The sequence below is a fragment of the Apus apus genome, chromosome 25, assembly GCF_020740795.1.
Source record: "Apus apus isolate bApuApu2 chromosome 25, bApuApu2.pri.cur, whole genome shotgun sequence".
Taxonomy (NCBI): domain Eukaryota; kingdom Metazoa; phylum Chordata; class Aves; order Apodiformes; family Apodidae; genus Apus; species Apus apus.
In genome coordinates, this window is record NC_067306.1 from 1953887 (window position 1) to 1972398 (window position 18512).

Here is an 18512-nt window from a genome sequence, read left to right on the forward strand (position 1 = left end):
ATCCACCCCCCCCTCCCTCCCCAAAAAACCAAGACACCAGTAAATAGCAAAAGAAAACAAAACCAAAACAAACCAAAACGAAAGAAACCTACACACATGCTACGCCATAAAAATGCAAAGTTAACACTATTGGGAAGAAGGCTGTGGGTTGCTGAGATGGTCTTTGAAGAACAAGCAGTATCCATCTGCACTCCCTCTCCCCAGCCCACCCCTCCCCACTGATAGTCCTTCATGGAAGGGGCTTTGTTTCCTTCTCCCCCCCCCCTCCCTCCTGCCCCCAAGCTGCAAAGTGGAGCTTTGAAACACCCTAATTCCTCTCCCAGCCTCCTTGGTATCCCCCTGCTTTTTTCCCCCCCTTCCCCAAACAAATTGAGCTGGGCTGGTTTGAATCTGGACACAGCATGAAGCTGCAGAAAAGCAGTTGAGCAGCTGCAGGGCACAGAAACCATACTGGTCTCTTCAAAGGGCATCTTCTCCAGCCATCTCTACGCTCCCAACCCAGCAGAGCTGGTGTTCTCTTGCTCAAACCCACAGTTCAGATCTTTTATACAAAGGCTGGCCAGAGTGGGTGCCAGGGGGGGTTTAGTTCTTGTCCTCTTTCTTGTCATCGTCCTCTGAGGGGTAGGAATGCCATGTCAACCTCTCCTCATAGAACGAGATGACCACCTGTGGGCACTTGATGTTGGCTTCCTTGGCAGGGACCAGGTCGGCCTCGTCCGAGTTCTTCCTACAGGCCAGAGCAGAGGAGCAAGTCAGGGAGGTGCAAGAGGGGAGGGGGAAGAAGTGGAGACCAGAGAACAAAAAAAAAAATCGAGAAGCAGCAGGTAAATGGAGTCCCTGAGCTGCTTGAGGGATCCAAGAGACCCCTTCCCAATGGCTCTGGAGCAGGGAGAAGCAGCCCTGTGAGCCCAGGAAAAATCCAGGTGTGAGTTCAGCTCTGGGCTCGTTGGGGAGGGGGAGAGAAGCTGAGGGTGCAGCCCTGGCCCCAGCCCCTCTGGGTACTCCTGGGATGGTGCCAGAAGCCAGCAGCTCCCACAGCTCCACCTGGCTGGTCTGGCTCCCAGCTGTGCCAGCAACAAGCCCTGGGTCACTGCAGCTGAAGGGGACAGGGCTCTCCTCTGGAAGCTGCAGGTCATGCCATGACACCACTGCCCCTCTCTCTCCCCAGGCTCACAAGGGGGTTGGAAGAGACCTCTGGAGATCATCTGGTTCAACCCCCCAGCTAGAGCAGGACCTCCTAGAGCAGATCCCACAGGGACACATCCAGGCAGGTTTGGAATGTCTCCAGGGATGGAGCCTCCACAGCCTCCCTGGGCAGCCTGTCCCAGGGCTTTGCCACCCTCACAGTATCTTCTCACATTCAGGTTAAACCTCCTGTGCTCCAGTTTGTGCCCACTGCCCCTTGTCCTGTCACTGGGCACCACTGAGAAGAGTCTGGCCCATCCTCCTGACACCCCCTGGAGATACTGACCAGCACTGATCAGATCCCCCCTCAGCTCCTTTTCTCTAAGCTGAACAGCCCCAGCTCTCCCAGCCTTTCTTCACAGGGCAGATGCTCCAGTCCCCTCACCATCTTGGTGGCCCTCGTGCCTGCTTGCAGGGGGGACATCTTAAGAGCCACACCATCCCAAGGGCCCTACCTGCTGGTTTCACATCCACGTTAGCCTCGGCGCAGAGGGTCCCCTCAGGCAGCAGCGCCATCGCCAAGAGATTTCATGCCAGGTAGCAGGGACTCCCCGGGAGCAGGTCCTTCCCTCTCTGGCACAGAATAAGTGAAGAAGTGACAGACACAAAGACAGACTCACCACTTCATCAGGAACATCAGCTCCCCGCTGGAGTCCGTGGCACCGATGATCCGCTCCGGCTCGAAGCCCCGGGCGAAGCCGCGCGGCTTCTCCGACTGGAAAGGGAAAAGACAAAAAGCCAAGTTCCCACTTGTGGCACGGCAGGGTGACACGTCACAGCCCCGTGTCTGGTCACCAGGGCATGGCAGGGGCTGCTCTGTGGATCAGTTGCTTGGACTATCACCGCCGAGGCCGTGGGGGGCTGTGATGGTCACTCAGGTGGGAACCCCCCAGGCTGAGGACCCAGGGCAGCACAGCAGAGCAGCCTGAACACAGAGGAGTTGATCCCCAAGGCCCTGCTGGTCAAACTCTGGTGCTGGCCAAGATTCAGCAGCTCCTGGGGTGGAAACCAGGCTGCAGAGCCTTCTACTGTCCCTTTTCCCAAGCAGCTACAAGCACCCTGAGCACAAGACTCTCTGCTCCACCTCATTCCCCCTCTTCCAGTGGGGGAACCCAACCCTTGCCTCCTGTTTCACCCCTTGTGTGGTTCTTCAGGAGAAGCTGGGGCTCTACACCCTTTTGGTTGAAGAACTGGCCTTACAATTTAGTGCCAGAGCTGGCTCTGGACTGATGAAGAAACCTGGCTCAGACAACAGCTCCCGTCTCCTTCCAAAAGCTCCAGCTTTTCAAAATCCCTTCAACCATGTGCAATAGTTTCCCCCATGAAGGAGAACACGAAGTCGTGAAGCTTGGCTGCTCTAGCTCCTAGACACTGTGCCAAGAGCAGGGAGGTGAGCCCAGAAACCCCACCCTGCCTCACCTCCTCCTTCTTCTTCTTTGGCTTGCTCTCCTCCCCTTTATCCTCCGTGTCAGACTCCGCTTTGCGTTTGCTGCCCTCGGACTTCTCGCTCTCATGGGCGGTTTTCTGGGACTGCAGGAACTCTGCAATGAGGTCTGGGCAGTCGAGGTTCTCCTCTGGCTCCCAGGTGTTATCTTCACTGCAAAGAGACAACACTGGAGTTTTATACACGGGCAGCTGAAGGCAGCTTTCCCTGCCTGGAAAAGTCCTGGACGCCGGGTCCCGCGGAGGTGCCGATGGAAGCAGCAGACCCAGCAAACAGGACCCTGCCCTGATCCAGGCAGGGAGCAGGGAATGTTTGGGGTTGGATGGGACCTCTGGAGATCATCTAGATCCCCTAGAGCAGATCCCACAGGAACATGGCCAGGTGGGTTTGGAATGTCTCCAGGGATGGAGCCTCCACAGCCTCCCTGGGCAGCCTGTCCCAGGGCTCTGCCACCCTCACAGTATCTTCTCACATTCAGGTTAAATCTCCTGTGCTCCAGTTTGTGCCCATTGCCCCTTGTCCTGTCACTGGGCACCACTGAGCACAGTCTGGGCCACCCTCCTGACAGGGCAGGGCAGTTATTTTCCCCTCCCAGCAGAGAAATGCCATTTATTTTATCCAGCTGCTCGTTTCACACCAGGTTTAAGGGGGAGGGGAAGGAGGGAATGCCCACCAGGGCTCTGTTTGTGAGGCAGAAGTGGGATTTCCTCACCCAGGCTGTGCTCTGCTCGCCCTGCTCAGAGCTGGAGGCACCTGGCATGGCTGTTCTGACCAGGATGGCTGCCCTTGACCTGGTGGCTCCATCTTACAGACAAATGCAGGCACAGGGAGACTGAGCCTGGCTGCTTTGGGAACCAAAGGCAGAGGAGGCACTTACTCAGAGAAGCCTTTCCACTTCAGCAGGTATTCCACTTTGCCCTTCACCACTCGTCGATCCAGCACCTTCTCCACCACATACTCCTCCTCCTCTTCCTCTAAGACCTCTTCTACTTTCTTCTTGTTCTGTTTTTTTCCCATTGTGCTGGCCAGTTTTTCAGCTTGCGGGCGACGCTGCTGAAGGAGGAGAGAGAGAACCAGAGGTTTGTGTCGAGGTCAGGCTTTGCCTTTGCCAGGCAGCAGAGGCAAAGCAGAGCCCAGGAATCCTGCCTGGGAAGAAAACAGGCACATACAAAGTGGGGAACACACAACGAGATGGGCCAGGGTGGTCCTGCCAGCTGACCAGGCAAAGAGGGATCTCCAGCAGGAGCTGCTGCATTTACATGAGGCCTTTCTGACACAAAGCTTTGGCTTTTTTGTCTCCCCAGCAGCTTGTTTCACCAATTCCACCCCCTCCTTTGCCCCTGCTCTCAGCACACCACGTCTTGACCTTGCTGCTCCCACGTGCCAAGCACCAACCACCTGAAATGAAGCAGCATCAGCTGCTCCACACCTTGTCCTTCCTCTGCCACGTCCCCCCTTAACTGTTCTCTCCCCTTTCCTCCCCTCCCTGACCTGCCCCTCAGCTCAGCTGGACCCTGCTGTGCTGCAGAGCAGGGACACAGCACCACTGATATTAACTACCAATTAATAAACAGTTAATACACTTAATTCTAGTCACAGCCCCTGATACCAAGATCCTCACATCCATTTCTTTGCTGGATCATGGATATGCACTCTGGGATATTTCTCCAACTCACCAACCCAGGATGTGTTTCTTCCCCCTTTTACCTTCTGGAGATGTTTAGTCAGTGAAAAATTCCTGCCTGTGCATCCAGGACTTACTGGGAAGTGGCAGAAGTGCCACCAAGCCCAGCCATGGCCCAAGGCTACCCCCATTAATGCCAGGGACAGGGTGGCCCTGGGCACAGCTCCCTGCTTCCCACTGGCACAGGAGGGAACAGCTTGAGGAGGAACAGCCCTGCCAGGTTCCCCCAGGCTGGAACAAAACACCTCCCAGAGCCAAAAAACACAGGGAGGCCCCACTCCCCTGCTGGGACCAGCAGAAGCACCACAGCTGGGCAGAGAACCTCCCTGCTGCTGCCAGGGGTGGCTGTGCACCCCAGCCCTGTTGGGGGGGGGGGGGGGGGTCGTGGTTCTCCTAAAAACACCCTCAGCTCCTTGGAAATGCTCTGTGGCCAATTCCCAGCTGGTACCAGTCAGGCCAGGAGGTCCCAGCCCTGCAGAGAAGATCCTGAGCCACGGGAGGAAGGGGTAGAGGAACAAGGCACCTGCTCCCGTGGGGATTTTTCCTTAGCTTCAAGAAGAAAGAGCCCTCCAGCTCCCTGCCCTCAGTGCCAGCCCCTGCTCCAAAGAAATCCCTGCTGAGCCAGTTACCCTGATTTAGATGGGCCAAAGAGTCAGGAGGTTCCAGGTCTCCCCATCTGTTTTGGCTGATAAGCAGCTTCACCATCACTGAGAGCTGCTGGCAACAGGACCAACACTGCCTGAAACCAACCTGCAGCTCAGCCTCCCCACACCCCTCCCTGCTCAACAGCTGCCCAAGGAGCTTTCATGGCTTCTTATTCCAGTATTTTCTGCCAAGCAAAACAACTGGTGAGCAGGTCAAACACTACCTGCCCAGAAACTCTTTGTTTCGCCACTCAAGTTAGCTTGAATCTTCTAGAACAAACTGCAGCTGGTGAAACTCTCTGCCTCTTTGGGCTGGTTTGGATGGCACAACAAAATCCCTGTGGATCTGCACTGGCTGAAGGAGATGCCTCAGCTCTTGGGGTACAGCTGGGTGAGCTCCACCACACACGAGATGCTGCTGAGCTGAGCAGCTGCCCTTAGAGCATCCTTCAAGGGAGGGGGCTTAAAACGACCCCTCACAAAGCTCCAAAGACCAAGCTCAGCCCAGCAGAGAGGAGGGGAGGGAGCACAGATGAGCCAGGACACCCTAGACCACCCCTATCCCACAGACAGGGCAGTGAGACATCTTTCCTTCACATCCTGGGGCTGTTCAGGAACCAGAGCCAGGCCAAAGTGGCTGCTGTCACCTCGGGGTGTGTGGTAGCCACTGGACAAGTCAGGGGGTCCCAGAGCTCAGGACAAGCTTTTTCCCCTCTTCTCCTTGTGTTTAGCACTAGGAATCTCCCCTGCCTTTCCCTTAATGGTGGTCTCAGAAGAGGGGTTGGCACCCAAATGGGCTGCAGAGCAGAGAGGGACGAGGGAAGAGCTTGTTCTGCTGCTGCTCCTGCTGCGTTTGCAGAGCTCCAGAGGTGAGAAACCAACCTGCTCTGAGGGCTGAAAGAAGGGAGAAGCTCCCTGCCCTGTACAGACCAGCAGCTGGGGTGGTGGCAGGGACATTCCCACAGATACACCATGCTTCCCCCATGGATCCTTTACTCAATGCCAGAAAGACACTCAGCCCCCCGAGGATGAGGTTTTATTGCCCTATTCAACGGGAAAGGGGGGGTGGAAAAAAACCCCCAACCACCTGGCAAGAGCCCAGTGACACGGAGCCCTACAAGAGCACACCTCAGAGAGGCTTCTCCCTCCTCAACTCCTGGGCTGGAACCCCCTGACAGCACCTTTAGTCAGAGGCCAGAGGAGGCAAAACCCACAGCAAGAGGCTGGGGGTGACCTGAGGGCTGGGGGGGAGGAGGGTGGCCAGGCTGCCTGGCACTGCCTGGGCTGGGGGGAGACACAACAACTCAGCCTCAGCCCCCAGCAGGAACCAACCCGGCAGCAGGAAGCTCAGAGATCGTGTTTCACTCTGGAATTCTTCAGGCAGTTCCTTCCTCCCCTCCATCCTCCTCCTCCATCACCTCGTGGCCACTGGAGGGGGTGGGCAGAGCTGAGCAGGCCATGAAAGAGGAGATTCCCAAGAAGGTCCTGTGGCAGCTCCCACAAGCAGCCTGGAGGGGTGAGATCTGGGGCTTCCCCTCTCCCAGCAGGACCTTCTGTTCAGCCAAAAGGATCCGAGTTGCAAGAGCTGTGGTTACTGCTCAGAGCTGGACTTGTTCTGAAGGCACCAGGGGATGCTCAGCTGGGTCACCAGGTCACTTGAGCTGCTTCCTCAAGGGCAATGGGATCAAAGGGTCTGGGGATGGAGCCCAGAGGAGCTGCTGAAACTGGAGTGTGGGACAGGTGGGTGTGGAAAGGGCCATGGAGAGAGGAGATGGAGCAGTGCAAGGCTGAGGAACCATCACTTTATTGTGGTGAGCACTGGGCAGAGGAGACTCAAATACAAGGAGCACTTGGAGAAAGATCTTGCCAAGGGGAGGGACAAAGAGACCAGTGCCAAGGGCTGGAGTGGCCATGCTGGAAGTGCAGAGCCCACAGCAGCCTCCCCAGAGCCTGTGTCCCTGTTTCTGCTGGAAGCACTGGAAGCCTTGACACCAGAATCACCCCCTGACACAGACCAGCTCTGCCCCTGTGGCCTCTCAAGATGTCTGTCCTGGCATCCCTGGGCCTTCATCCCTGCCTGTTTTTTCCTTCTGGAACCTGCCAGCCAGGAAGGTGCTCCTGGTGGATAAGGTCAAGCCAGAGTTTGCAGCATCTGCTGCAAGACACGGTGCAGATCTCAGTGCTGGAGCCAGCAGCAGAGGGAGAAGCTGCTGCACAGGCCTCTGCACTGCAGTCACAAAACCAGCAGAGTGGGAGAAAGGGACTTTATTCCCCCCAGGGGGGGTAGGAACTCAGAGACTGGATTTATCTGCAAAGCAGATCTGAGCTGCTCCCCACACCCCCTTCCTCCACTGCACGTCAAAGCCTTCAAGCCTCCTGCAACCAGGAACATTCAAACCCTCCAACTGGAGTGATTAGAACCAAACCACAGCCACCCAAAGCACTGGCTGGTCCCTGCTCTCCAGAGGAAGAGGTTGAACCATTCCCACCTCCTCAGAAAGGCAGCACAGGGAGGACCTGCCCCCTGCTCTGCTCCAGAGCTTCCACATCAACACATTCCACTCCCACCGAGCTCCTCTGTGCAGGATGGAGACATTTCATCTTACCTGGGCATTTCTTTGGGGAAAACAACCAACTCACATTGACATGAGCCTGTAGAATTTGGGGCCAGAGGTCTCCTGCCTGAGAGACATCTCCTCAGTGGTGGGTTTTCTAAAAGTCAGCTTTGATTTTCTATGGTTATTCACATATTAAGTGAAAAAAAAAAAAAGCAAGCTGGTTTATACAAAAAAAAAAAAAAAAAAAGACTTCAAGACAAAGTCAGGGTGGGCCTAAACCAAGTGCTTCAATTTTCATTTGCTGCTGTGTAATTAAAGCTCCAGGGAAAGCTGAAATCCTGGTGAAGAGGAAGCAGAACAGGGAGAGACCGAAAGAGCAACTTCTTGGTCTGCAGCTAAGAGGGAAAGGATCCAGGACACACCTAAGGGACTGGAAAAAGGATTCAAACTTCAATAAAAGGCCAAAAAGAAAAAGCCCAGCACGAAGGTGTGGACGAAACCCTGTGTTCTTGGGGCAGGAGGAGCAAGAGCTGGAGTTGACAGCACATCATGGCAGCAAATCCCAGGGAAGGTGATGCCAGGATCATCAGATCTCCTGGAGATCTGCATCCAGGCAGTGAAACCACCACCACACCAAGACACTCAACCCCTGGCTGGGACACTTTTCTTCAAGCAGATTTTAAAACCCTCCTGCTGATCAGGAGCAGTTTAAAGAAGCAAAATGTGGAGGACCCAGAGGTTTAATCTAAGAACAGACCGGTTCCATTAGCTGCATCCTAAAGGATTAACAGGTCAGCACCACTTTAATGAGTTCTAAACTTGAAACGTTTCCTCCTCCTGCCTCTCTCAAACTTGGCTGGGATCACTCATCTCTTTAAAGACTCCTGAGCACGCCAAGTTTATTCCACACGTGCCAGGGAAAAGCAGCAGGCATCTTTCCTTTGAAGTGGGAAGAAACATGTTAAGTCTTTCACTTCTCCAGAACCTGAAAACAGCAGAAAACATTTCTGGAAAGTTGGAGTGAAAGCTCAAACCTTTGAACAGAAACCAAGCTAAAGAAAAGCCACAACCTTCAAGCTCAGCCACATCATTTCCAGTTAAATTTGCAATCCGTGAGGGAAGGCACCTCTGGATTGAAGAGAGAGACACACATGCAGTAATAGTAGGAATGTCACAGGGGAAAAAACAGAACCTGAAGTAAGAAATCCCATCACGTGGCCAGGAATGTTGTTATGTGAGGGTGGCCACAACTCCTGAACTCTTGAGAGGAGATAAACACCCGTGGAGCCAGAGCAGGGATTTATGTTCTTCTTCTTCTTCCTTTTGTATCAAGATGAAAAAACATTTCCCCAAGTGCTGCAGGATTCCTGACATCTCAGTGCCTCCAAACTGCCACCACCTCCCTCCCCACAAGCAGCCCCAGGTCCTGCAGCCCCTTCCCTGCCACCCACCACCCTGAGGGACTGCACTGGGGAGGGCTTCCCCCAGCACCCCCTGCTCCCCTGGTGTTTCACCTGGTTCTTTTTTGGGTTGTGCCAGCCCTGGGCAGGGGGGTTTTTGAGCAGCCACATCTGTTCCTCATCATTTTCACTAAGCACTAATAGGAAACCACGTCTGGGTTGCAAACCATCGACTCCAGACACCTCCACTGCAAACACCTTCCTCTCCCCAAACGTGCAAGGGATTCTATTTATTATTATTATTTTTTTTTTGAAGTTAAGACAATCTTTCAAAGGTAGAGCCTGTCATTACTCAGCCAGAAAGCCCTTTTTTTTTTTTAAATCCTTTGATCTGTTTTAGAGGGTGGACACACACACAGACACGTACTCGTCGCTTCCAAACTGACCCCCCCCCCTCCTCCAAGCCAACGAGCACTGCCCCAGCTCTGGGATCCTCACACTCAGCTCCCAACATTCCACACCCAAATTCCAGCCACTTTCCAGCCCCTCTATCCCCTCCACCCCACAGGGGAGCAGGACAGCTTCACAGCACAGCCCTGAGCCAGGCCCCGCTGCCCAGCCAGCCCTGCACCCACCACCTCTCCTTGGCAAAGCTTCACCTTTTCCTCCTCCAGAGACACAAATCCCACTTTGGCTCCCTCCCCTTTCCCTTGTCACACGTCCCGCTCTTCCCACAAACGCTTCACAACCCCCATTTCCAACCGTGGATCAGGCTCCCTCAGCTCCCAAACCTCCTCCTCCCCAAAGGAGCCGGAGGAAGCCCACCCTGCCAGGGAGCCGCCCCCCACCCCACGCCGAGCAGGACCCAACACAGCTCCTGCTCCATCTCCCCCCCCCCCCTTTTCCTCCCCCGGCACATCCCACTCCCAGCCCTCCCGCAGCCTCTGGAGCCGCTTCCCGCTCATTCTCCCCGCCAAAAACTGACACTTGTCCCCTCCCCGCTCTCCGAGCCGCCGGAGCCACAATCCCCCTCCTCCCCCTTTCCCTGAAGCTTTCCCAGAGAACAAACATCCCCCCCCATCCCCTTCTCCTCACCCCAGGTTTTAACTCGCTGTCCCACCCAAACCCCCACCTCGTCCCCCCCCGCGACCCCAGAGGGTCCCTGCTCCAGCCTCTCCCCCTCCCACAGGACACAGCCCCCCCAGACCCCCGCCCGCACCAGCCCCCTCCTCTCCCCACAGACCCCCCCGAACCACCCCCCAGCCCCTCCCTCAGCTCTTCCTCTCCCCCAAGGACCACCCGGGCCCCGCTTTGTCCCCAGCCCAGCCCTTCCCTTGCTCTACGGCTTTCCCCATTTTGGGGAGGGGGGGTTGGGGGGGGAGGAGGGAAACGCTGCCAGCACCCCCAGACCCCCCCCCCCCTCTTCTCCCAGCGCCCCCAACACCCATTTCCACTGACACCCCCAAACCCTCCACGGACACCCCTCTCCTGCCAACCCCCCCCAGACCCCCAATACCACCAACCCCTCCCCCCTATTTCCACTAACACCCCCCTCCCCCTCCTAAACCCCCTCACGACCCCCCCCACCCTAACGCCCCTTCCGCCCCCCCAATTCCCCCCAGCATCGCCCCCCCCCCCCGGCCCCCTCTCACCTTACACAGCCCCGCCAACGGTCGCCGAGGGGCAGGGGCCTGCGGGGGCGGGTGCGGGGCCTGCGGGGGCGGGTGCGGGGCCGCGGGCCTGGCCGCTCCGACCGCCTCCCTCGAACAAAAGAGCCCGGCCAGCCCCGCTGCCCGCCGCGCCCACCGCGCCTGCGCCGCGACCCGCTCCGCCGCGGGGCACGCTGGGAAGTGTAGTCCGCCCGTGCCGGGCGCGCCGGGAGCCGTAGTCCGCTCCCTTCGGGGGGACACCGGGAGTTGTAGTTCTACCCCTCCCCGCCGCTCGCCCGCCCCGCTGCGGTGTGTCCGCTTAGGGCCCCTCACGCCGTCCCCGTGGGGGTCCCTCCCTGGGCTGAAGGGCCCAGGCCTGGGCCGCCGCCGGAGCCGCGGACTACAACTCCCAGCGTGCCCCGCGCCGGAACGGGAAGCGCCGCCCTCCCTATAAGGCCGCCGCGCCGCCGCGCCGCTTAAAGGGGCCGCGGCCTGCGAGAGGAGGTGAGGGGGCCCGGCGGGGGGGGGGGGCTCGGTGCGAGGCCCTGGGGGGGCTCCTGGGGCGGCCCCCAGGCCCGGGGGGGGGCTCCTCGGGGCGGCGGCGGGGCTGGGCCTGGATCACCGGGCCTGGATCACCGGGGCCGGGCCTGGATCACCGGGGCTGGGCCTTCCCCCCCCCCGTCACGGCCCCTCCCGGCCCCCGGTTCCGCTCCGGCCCGTGCTCCCGGGGCCCTGGAGCCGGGCTGGGCCGGAGCAGGTTGACACGAGCGCGGGGAAGCGGCCGCTGTGGCCTCGGGCCGGCGGGGACATCCCCGCGGGGACCGGGGGGTCCTGCTTTGTTGGGGGGGGGGGCCCGTCCCTTCCCCCGAGGGGAAAACACCTTCAGGAAACCCTCCCGCCGTCGGTTGCGGGCAGTTCTGCCCCGGCGTGACAAGCAAAACCAGAAGGAAACGGGGCCTGTTCCCTTTTTTTCTTCTTTTCCGTAGAGCTCTCCCGAGGTTTTTTCCTCAAAAGGCAGGGAAGGTGCCCAGAGCAGAGCTGGGTTCTTAGGGATGGACACGGAGCCTCGGCCAGCCTGGAGCAGAGTAGGGAATGGAGCTGAGGAAGGGAGCTGCGAGCTGGGCTAAACTGGTGTGTGCTGGTAGGAAGGAGTGTTTGATGCAGGTCGCGCTGTCACAGAGGGGTGGGCACCTCTGCTGGGCTGTGTCAGGGTCAGGAGGAAGGCAGAAGATCGCGAGGGGGAGATAAAACCCGACACTTTCACTGGCAGCAGAGGGAGCACAGGGCTGGGGGAGGCAGCCCTGGAATTCCGACCTGTCTGTGGCTCCTTCAACCTCCCGATTCCTGGGCAGGTGAAAGTCTGGAGGCTCTGGGAACAGGGATCTGGGGCGTTCCTGTCCAGCCTCCACCTCTCACCTCCTCCCAGCTGGGAGTCGTTGGAAGCTCGAGCCCTGGAAACACTTACATGCAAATGGGGAGAAGATTAAACCAAACCCAAACCACGTATCCCAGGGCCCCTTAAACTGAGGCTTTAAGAAAAGCCCTGAAAGAGGATTTGGTGTAACTGTTTAAAGCTGACTCAGAGCTGCCTTCTCCCTTGGGTTTAAGTTGATTTATCACGTTAAGATCAATTAACTCCAAATAAAGAGTAAATAAGATTATGTGTTTCTTGATACAACTCGGGATGAAGCTCCAGGTGAGGGGTGGGAGTGCTCAGGCTCTTGGTTTTTCCCCACAGCTTGTCCTTCAGCTCCAGGAGTGTGAAGAGCCATTTCCACCCTCTCCCAGGTCTCTCTGCTTTTCAGAGCAGCCTTTCAGTAGCTGGGAAATCAAATTCCTCTTCCTGGCAACCCTCTGCTGTTCTATTAGGCAATTTCTGAGTCTCTCTTTTTCTCCCTCCTGCATTTTTAATCCAGACAGGGCTGTTAGGCAGAGTGAGGAGCTTTAAAAGCAGCAGGAGGGCTGCAGAATTCCCTGGGGAGGCTGGGGAAGATCGTGGTCAAGTTCTACTGCTGAACTGGTTCTGGCTGGGAGCCCCCAGCACGGGGGAGGATCCCAGTTCCCCCACGAACTGAGCAAAGTGACTCATGTCACATTTGGCTCCTTTGCTCCCCTCTGTCCCCAGGGGAAGGATCATGTGCTCTGAGGCACGGGGGTGGCATTTTATGTTAATTTTTTGGGTAGGTTCCCCTCGTCCCTCCCCTTGAAAGCTGAAATTAGAAACAGCAGCAGCCTGACCCAGCTCCAGGGAGGCTTCAGTTGCTCAGAAACCTCTTGCAGCAGGGGCCTGGCTGCCCCAAAACTGTCCTTCCTAACAATTTCTGTGCTCTCTGGCTGGACTGGGATGGCTGAAGTTTGGCAGAAAATCCCCACAAACCGGTGGAGCTGGATTATTTTCTTTCTTGTTTTTTTTTTTTTTTTTAAGCCTGGTTTGTGGCCCCTCCCCTTGTCCCAGCTAAAATTAGCTCCCTCTTCAGAGGGATCTTTGCTTCTCATCTGAGCGGATAAATAAAGGCTGGGTTTCCAGCCCTGCCTGACACTTGGCAGCTCTGGTGGCCTAAAAGGCAAGAGTCCAGGAATGGGGAACAGGTGGAGGGTGGCTCTGCCTCTGGGATCAGGCAGCCGTGTCCCTCAGGAGCCTGGGCAGGGCTGGGCCAAGTCCTGTGCTGCTGCTGCTTCATCCCAGGGGCTCCAAAAAGCCTCTTGGAAACGGGAGGTGAATCCAGGACACGGGACACACTTGGTCTTCCAGCTCCCCCTGACGAGTGTTCCTGGTCTGTGTCTGCACCGTGTGGCTGGGTGTGTGGGGGGACACTCTGTCTCAGAGGGGTTTCAGTGCCTGGATGCTGCGTGTGTTTGGTGTGGGGGGGGTTATCTAGTTGTCCCCTTCCCCCCCCCAAGCCCTGGCACTGCATTCCTGGTGGTGTTGCACAACAGGAAAGACTGCAGGAGCACGTGCAGCAGAGGAGCTGACACGGTCCAGCAGGAGCTGGATGTGGCTGGTGGGATGGGAGAGGGTGTGGAGGAAAGCTGGGGGGCATGGGGGAACTGAGCAGCCCCCCGAGGGCTTCCCCAGTGCTCTCAGCTCCTGCTGGGAGAAGGGGAAAGGGAGATGAGCAGGGAAGGGTGGTCACAATGCAGATAGAAAAGCTGACTGGGGAGGGGGTGGTGGGATGAGTTTCAGCTCAGCTGGCTGCCCCATCCCACCTGAGCAGGGAGCCCTGCTCACCTCTGCCTGGGACCCAGGGGTGTCCAAGGGCTGCTCCAGGATCCCAGCAGCTCCCTGTGAGCAGGGATGACCTGAAGAGGAGCCGTGGAGGAAGGAGGGGCTGCAGGCTCTGCAGGGTGTGCTCTCCTGCCACCTCAGCGAGAGCCCAACGGCCGCGTTGCCTCAGGAGCACCTGGGACACGAATGCTGGATGTTCCCTCCCTGTGGGCTCCTGGGTTTGGATCCATCCTCTTTCTTTTGTGGCCACTGAGAGGGGAGGATCAGAGAGGGCAGCCCAGTGCAGATGTGGGGGCTGAAGAGGTGCCTGGGGGGGTGCAGCTCCAAGGGAGACCCTGACCTTGTCTGACCAAATCCTTTCTTCTCTGCACAGATGTTTCCTGCTGGGCTCTGGCTCTAGGATGTTGGAGACCCAAGAGGAAGTAAGACCCTTTCCAAGGCTGTTCCTGTCCATTCCCAGCTGGGGTTTGGCAGCCCTGGGCTGGGTGGTCTTGGCTGAGGGTGCTGGGCAGGGGCTGAGGGGTAGGGTTGGTGACAGGGACAGGAGAGGCTGGTGCTGCCCCTGGGGTGGGATGGCTGGGGTCATGGCTCCTGTCCCCTCGGAGCCCTGTCGGGGAGGGGGTGACCCTGGGGCAGTGCCCCCCTGGCTGAGGGAGGGTTTTCCCACAGGAGCTGACCACCGTGCGCGTGCAGGACCCGCGGGTGCAGAACGAGGGCTCCTGGAATTCCTATGTGGATTATAAAATCTTCCTGCACGTGAGTTCAGGGGGAGGGAGCTCAGGGGCTCACTGGTGCTGTACACGGGGCCATGTCTGGGTGGGGATGGAGGAAACCACCCAGGGGGGGCCCTCAGCAGCCCCCCCAGCCCTCTGCACTGTCTCTGTGGGGGTCTGAGACCCAACTTCTCCCCTGGAGCCTGCTGGGCTCTTCCAGGCGCTCCGAGCCCCAAAAAGCCCCGTTGTCTTGAGGGGATCCCTTAGCAGCTGAGCTCGGGGGACTGTGCAGGTGACATCCTGCCCTGCTGCCCCTCGAGGACGGGGATGATTTCCATGGTGGGTTTTTCTTTCCAGACCAACAGCAAGGCCTTCACTGCCAAGACCTCATGCGTGCGGCGCCGGTACCGTGAGTTCGTGTGGCTGAGGAGGCAGCTCCAGAAGAATGCTGGCTTGGTGTGAGTGTCCCTCCTGCTCCCTGCTGTCCCCTCCCACAGCCAGGCACTGTCCCCCGCTGTTCTCTGAAAGATGTGGGTAGAAACTCCAGACATAAACAGGGGATACCTGCTGCCACCTTGTCCCCGTGTCCCTGGGGTGACCTGCCCGCTCACTTGCTGCCTCTGCCCTGCAGGCCTGTCCCAGAGCTGCCCGGGAAATCCACCTTCTTCGTGGGCAGCACAGATGAGTTCATCGAGAAGAGGAGGCAGGGGCTGCAGCAGTTCCTGGAGAAGTGAGTGTAGCGTTTGGAAGGGCTGGATGGAGGGAGAGGGACGCGCTGGCCGGGCAGGGGTGGCAGCAGAGCTGCTGCTGCTCCCCGCGGTGCTGCGGGGTCCAACTCGGCGTGTTCTGGCTTCCCCACCCGGCTCAGCCTCCCCTCTCTGTGTGCGCAGGGTGGTGCAGAACGTGGTGCTCCTCTCCGACAGCCGGCTGCACCTTTTCCTGCAGAGCCAGCTCTCCGTGCCCGAGATAGAGGCGTGTGTGCAGGGCCAGGGCCCGCAGACGGTGACCGGCGCCATCCTGCACTACGCCATGTCCAACTGCGGCTGGGGGCGGGAGGAGGAGCCGGGAGGGGACCCGCTCGGCAGGTAACTGGGCAGGCAGGGAGGGAGGGACGGGCCTGGGAGGAGCAATCCCAGCTCTTTGCCGTGCCTGGAGCTGCTCCCTGCCGGCTGGAGCTGGCCTGGGTGCCGGCAGGGCTCCGAGCCAGCCGGGTGACTCGCTGCCTGCACCTCCCCTTGTCAAGTGCTTGTGGCTCTGGGGCTTGGTTTGAAATGGTTTGGTGCCTGTGCAAGGGACTTCCAGGAGCTGGAAACAGCCTCTGCTGTGACACTGGAGGAGCTGCCAGGCTTCTTAGAGACCCCAGAATGGTTTTGAGCTTTCTGTCCCATCCTGCTTACAGTCATTTGAGAGAATGAAGTTGTTCCCCAGCCCTGCACACCGAGTGGGCAGGATTCCTGGGGGAGCAGCTGGATGTCACAGGCTGTCACCAGCAGTACTGTCCTCTGGGAGGGTGACCTGTTCTGGCCAAGGCTTAGCAGAAAAGAGCCAGAGTCCCTTCAGAAGAGCTTAAGCTGTGGTTTACAAAGGTCTTTGGTTGCTTTCCTAAATCTCTGGGGAATGAGGAGCCTCTGGAGTCTTCCAAAGCTCAGGCTTTCTGTGTGCCTGGCAGTGTGAGCAGGGTCTGCAGTTCCTCCTGCCCATCCTAGTCCTTGCTGAGTTGCTGGGGGGATTCACTGGGTATCTCCCAGGGTGGGGGGCTGCCCCCCTGCAGCCCATTTCCTGCCCATGGGGGGGAGACAGCAGAGCCAGTGGGAGAGGAGACACCCTCCTCCTGCCACCACTGCAGCTCCCTGCAAGAAGCTGAACAAGAACCTGCATGTTTTGAGCCCTGCAGCAGGTGGGGGGGTGTCCCTGGCTGGTCCTCTGCCCCCCCCCCGCCCCTCACAGGAGCTATTACCTGCCAAGCAGGAGGTCGTGCCTGGCCTTCCACACCCTCCCTCCCCCCCCCAGCCCCCGTGTTTCTTCATCTTGGTTTTCAAATAGCAGGAAGAAAGAGGTGTCTGGACCCCAGCGAGAGACCTGTTTTTAAATAGAGCCCTTCTGGTTTAAGGAGGGGGTTTGAGGGAGCACAGCAGCCCAGGCTCATGGGTAGGTACCCAGGCAGTGCAGCTCCCTGTGTCCCCAAGCTGCCAGCACCCCCTGCCTCTGCCTGCTGGCAGGTCCCCCCCTCTCCTGCTCCAGGTTTGCATGCAAGGGTGAGAGTGGCTGCTTCATGGCTGAGCTGGCTGGGAGCCCAGGGCTGTTTGGGGGGGCTATGCAGGGGGAGCAGCTTCCCAGGAGGCAGCAGCTGAGGTGGAGACACGTGGAGGCACCTTCCCTGGATCCCTTCCCTGCTCTGACCGTTTCTCTCTTTCCAGCTGTGCCGGCCTGGGAAGCCCGCAGGGTCGGAGCTGCCTGGAGACCTGCCCAGACTGGAGTGACTTCGGGATGGACGACGCCCCCTCGGACAGTCTGGAGGAGCCGGCAGAGCCCTCGGCCCGACGCCGTGAGCTGCAGTGAACGGCTCTAGAGACCTTGCCTGCCCCCTCCAGGACCCGCAGCCCTCGCTGGAAGAGGGACAGCTCCCAAGGCGGGGGGATGTCCAGGCTGCCTTGGGAACGCGTCTTTGCCTCGGGCTCTGCGGTATCCAGGGCTCACGTCCTCCCTCCCTGCTGACTCTTGACTGTCCTCGTGTCCCAGGCAGCGCGTTCATGTCGCTCTTCTCTTTGGAGGAGGGATCCTAGTGGTTTAGTGAAACCTGTGGGTGTCATTCCGTGGCCTTTGCTCTCTGGCTGGAGCAGGGACAGGGCTCAGGTAGGTTGTGGTGCCAGGGAGGCTCCATGTTCTTGGCACGTCCCCTGCCCGGGGCAGGGTGGGATTCACTGGCTCACATCCAGCACCAGGAGGAAGGTTTTCCCCGGAGGGGCAGGGACTGGCTGCTGCCCAGCAGCTCTCTTGAGTCCCCAGTGCTCCCCCGCAGGAAAGGGAGGCTGCATCTCCCTGGTAATATCCACACTGAGCAGCTCCTTGGGGGGGTGGTCTCAGCTGCGTGGAGCTCCCTCGTGGGGCACAGATCCTCTATCCACACCTGGGGGTGCTTGGCACAGGTTTCCTGCAGCTGGGATGGATGGAGATGAGCTTCCCCTTGGGGATGAGCCAGGGAGGAGGCAGAGGGAGGTGGGCAGTTTGTCTCCCCTGTTTTTTTCCAGGGGGTGCCCCTCGCAGACGGGCTCCTGCAGGAGAGCAAAGCCCCTTCCTCACACACCAAGGGCCTTGCACAGGGTGGGGGAACAGGGGAGGGGAAACCTCCCAGCTCAGAAAATAAGGAGCACGAAGCTGCCCTGGGGTCGGTGTCCGGTGTCCCTCGGGCTCTGGCTGCTCCTGCTGCCTCTCCCTGTGCTCTCCTGCACTTTTTTTTTCCTCCCACCCCCAGCACTGGTGAAGGCAGAGCCGACGTGCTCTGACTTGAAATAAAAACGAAGTGGAAGAGCCTGGCTGGCTGCTGGCAGTGTCTGTCCTCCCTGCGTGGGTGGGGGGAGCCGAGCCCAGCCCGGCTCCTCGCAGGGAGGTGGTTTAGGGGGGGGGGAAAAGGGGTTATTGCACCTCTCCCCGCTGGCCGGGGGAGCTGTGAAACCATCGGGGCTGACCCTGTCCCGGGGGACGCCGAGATCTCGGGGGGGGGGCTGCAGGAGCCAGGCAGGGCTGAGGGCTCCCCCCTTCGCCCCAAAGTGAGTTTGTGGTGCTGGACCCGGTTGTGGGGAGGGGGCGTCTCGCCCCTTCCCCCGAGGGGACCGGGACACAGCGGGGAGGGGGCGGGAGGGTTGGAAACCTTCCGAGGCGCATCCGAAATGTCAGGAGAAGTTCAGCGCGAAGCCCGGCAGCTGCCGGCGCGCCCGAGCGCCGCTGCCATTGGCTGCCCCCCCTCATGAATATTCATGTCTATTCATGAGCGTGCGGCTCCAAATGGCGC

At 58.9% G+C, this 18512-nt stretch overlaps 2 protein-coding genes across 5 annotated transcripts; one reads left to right on the plus strand and one right to left on the minus strand.

The window, feature by feature from the left end:
• Window positions 1–251: 251 nt before the first annotated feature.
• CBX1 (chromobox 1) lies at window positions 252–10676 on the minus strand. 2 transcript variants are annotated; one of them, XM_051640486.1, is made up of 5 exons: window positions 10568–10676; window positions 3507–3682; window positions 2605–2782; window positions 1806–1900; window positions 252–727 (listed from the first exon to the last, which is right to left on the minus strand). In XM_051640486.1, exons 2-5 carry the CDS (start codon window positions 3644–3646, stop codon window positions 583–585), a joined length of 558 nt encoding a protein of 185 aa, XP_051496446.1. In that variant the 5' UTR covers window positions 3647–3682; window positions 10568–10676; the 3' UTR covers window positions 252–582. The 2 variants fall into 2 exon arrangements, with proteins under 2 accessions (XP_051496446.1, XP_051496448.1); XM_051640488.1 differs by having other exon boundaries at window positions 3507–3679; window positions 10568–10671.
• A 332-nt stretch (window positions 10677–11008) lies between these two features.
• On the plus strand, window positions 11009–18033 carry SNX11 (sorting nexin 11). Of its 3 annotated transcripts, XR_007891626.1 has the most exons (8): window positions 11009–11068; window positions 14164–14212; window positions 14460–14546; window positions 14861–14961; window positions 15135–15233; window positions 15394–15588; window positions 16547–16651; window positions 16921–17008. XR_007891626.1 is itself a non-coding variant. In XM_051640473.1 (7 exons), exons 2-7 carry the CDS (start codon window positions 14192–14194, stop codon window positions 17060–17062), a joined length of 645 nt encoding a protein of 214 aa, XP_051496433.1. In that variant the 5' UTR covers window positions 11009–11068; window positions 14164–14191; the 3' UTR covers window positions 17063–18033. The 3 variants fall into 3 exon arrangements, 2 of the variants coding, with proteins under 2 accessions (XP_051496433.1, XP_051496434.1); XM_051640473.1 differs by lacking the exon at window positions 16547–16651 and having other exon boundaries at window positions 16921–18033; XM_051640474.1 differs by lacking the exons at window positions 11009–11068; window positions 16547–16651 and adding an exon at window positions 11395–11695 and having other exon boundaries at window positions 16921–18033.
• Window positions 18034–18512: the final 479 nt, after the last annotated feature.

Excerpts from the sequence above, each read along its gene's own strand:
- CBX1 (XM_051640486.1), bottom strand. The coding sequence starts at position 3,646 with ATGGGAAAAAAACAGAACAAGAAGAAAGTAGAAGAGGTCTTAGAGGAA. Across the intron at positions 1,901-2,604 it reads CAAAGAAGAAGAAGGAGGAG|TCGGAGAAGCCGCGCGGCTT; the intron begins GTGAGGCAGGGT and ends TTCCCTTTCCAG. Across the intron at positions 728-1,805 it reads CTGATGTTCCTGATGAAGTG|GAAGAACTCGGACGAGGCCG; the intron begins GTGAGTCTGTCT and ends TCTGGCCTGTAG.
- SNX11 (XM_051640473.1), top strand. The coding sequence starts at position 14,192 with ATGTTGGAGACCCAAGAGGAA. Across the intron at positions 14,547-14,860 it reads ATTATAAAATCTTCCTGCAC|ACCAACAGCAAGGCCTTCAC; the intron begins GTGAGTTCAGGG and ends TTTTCTTTCCAG. Across the intron at positions 15,589-16,920 it reads GGAGGGGACCCGCTCGGCAG|CTGTGCCGGCCTGGGAAGCC; the intron begins GTAACTGGGCAG and ends CTCTCTTTCCAG.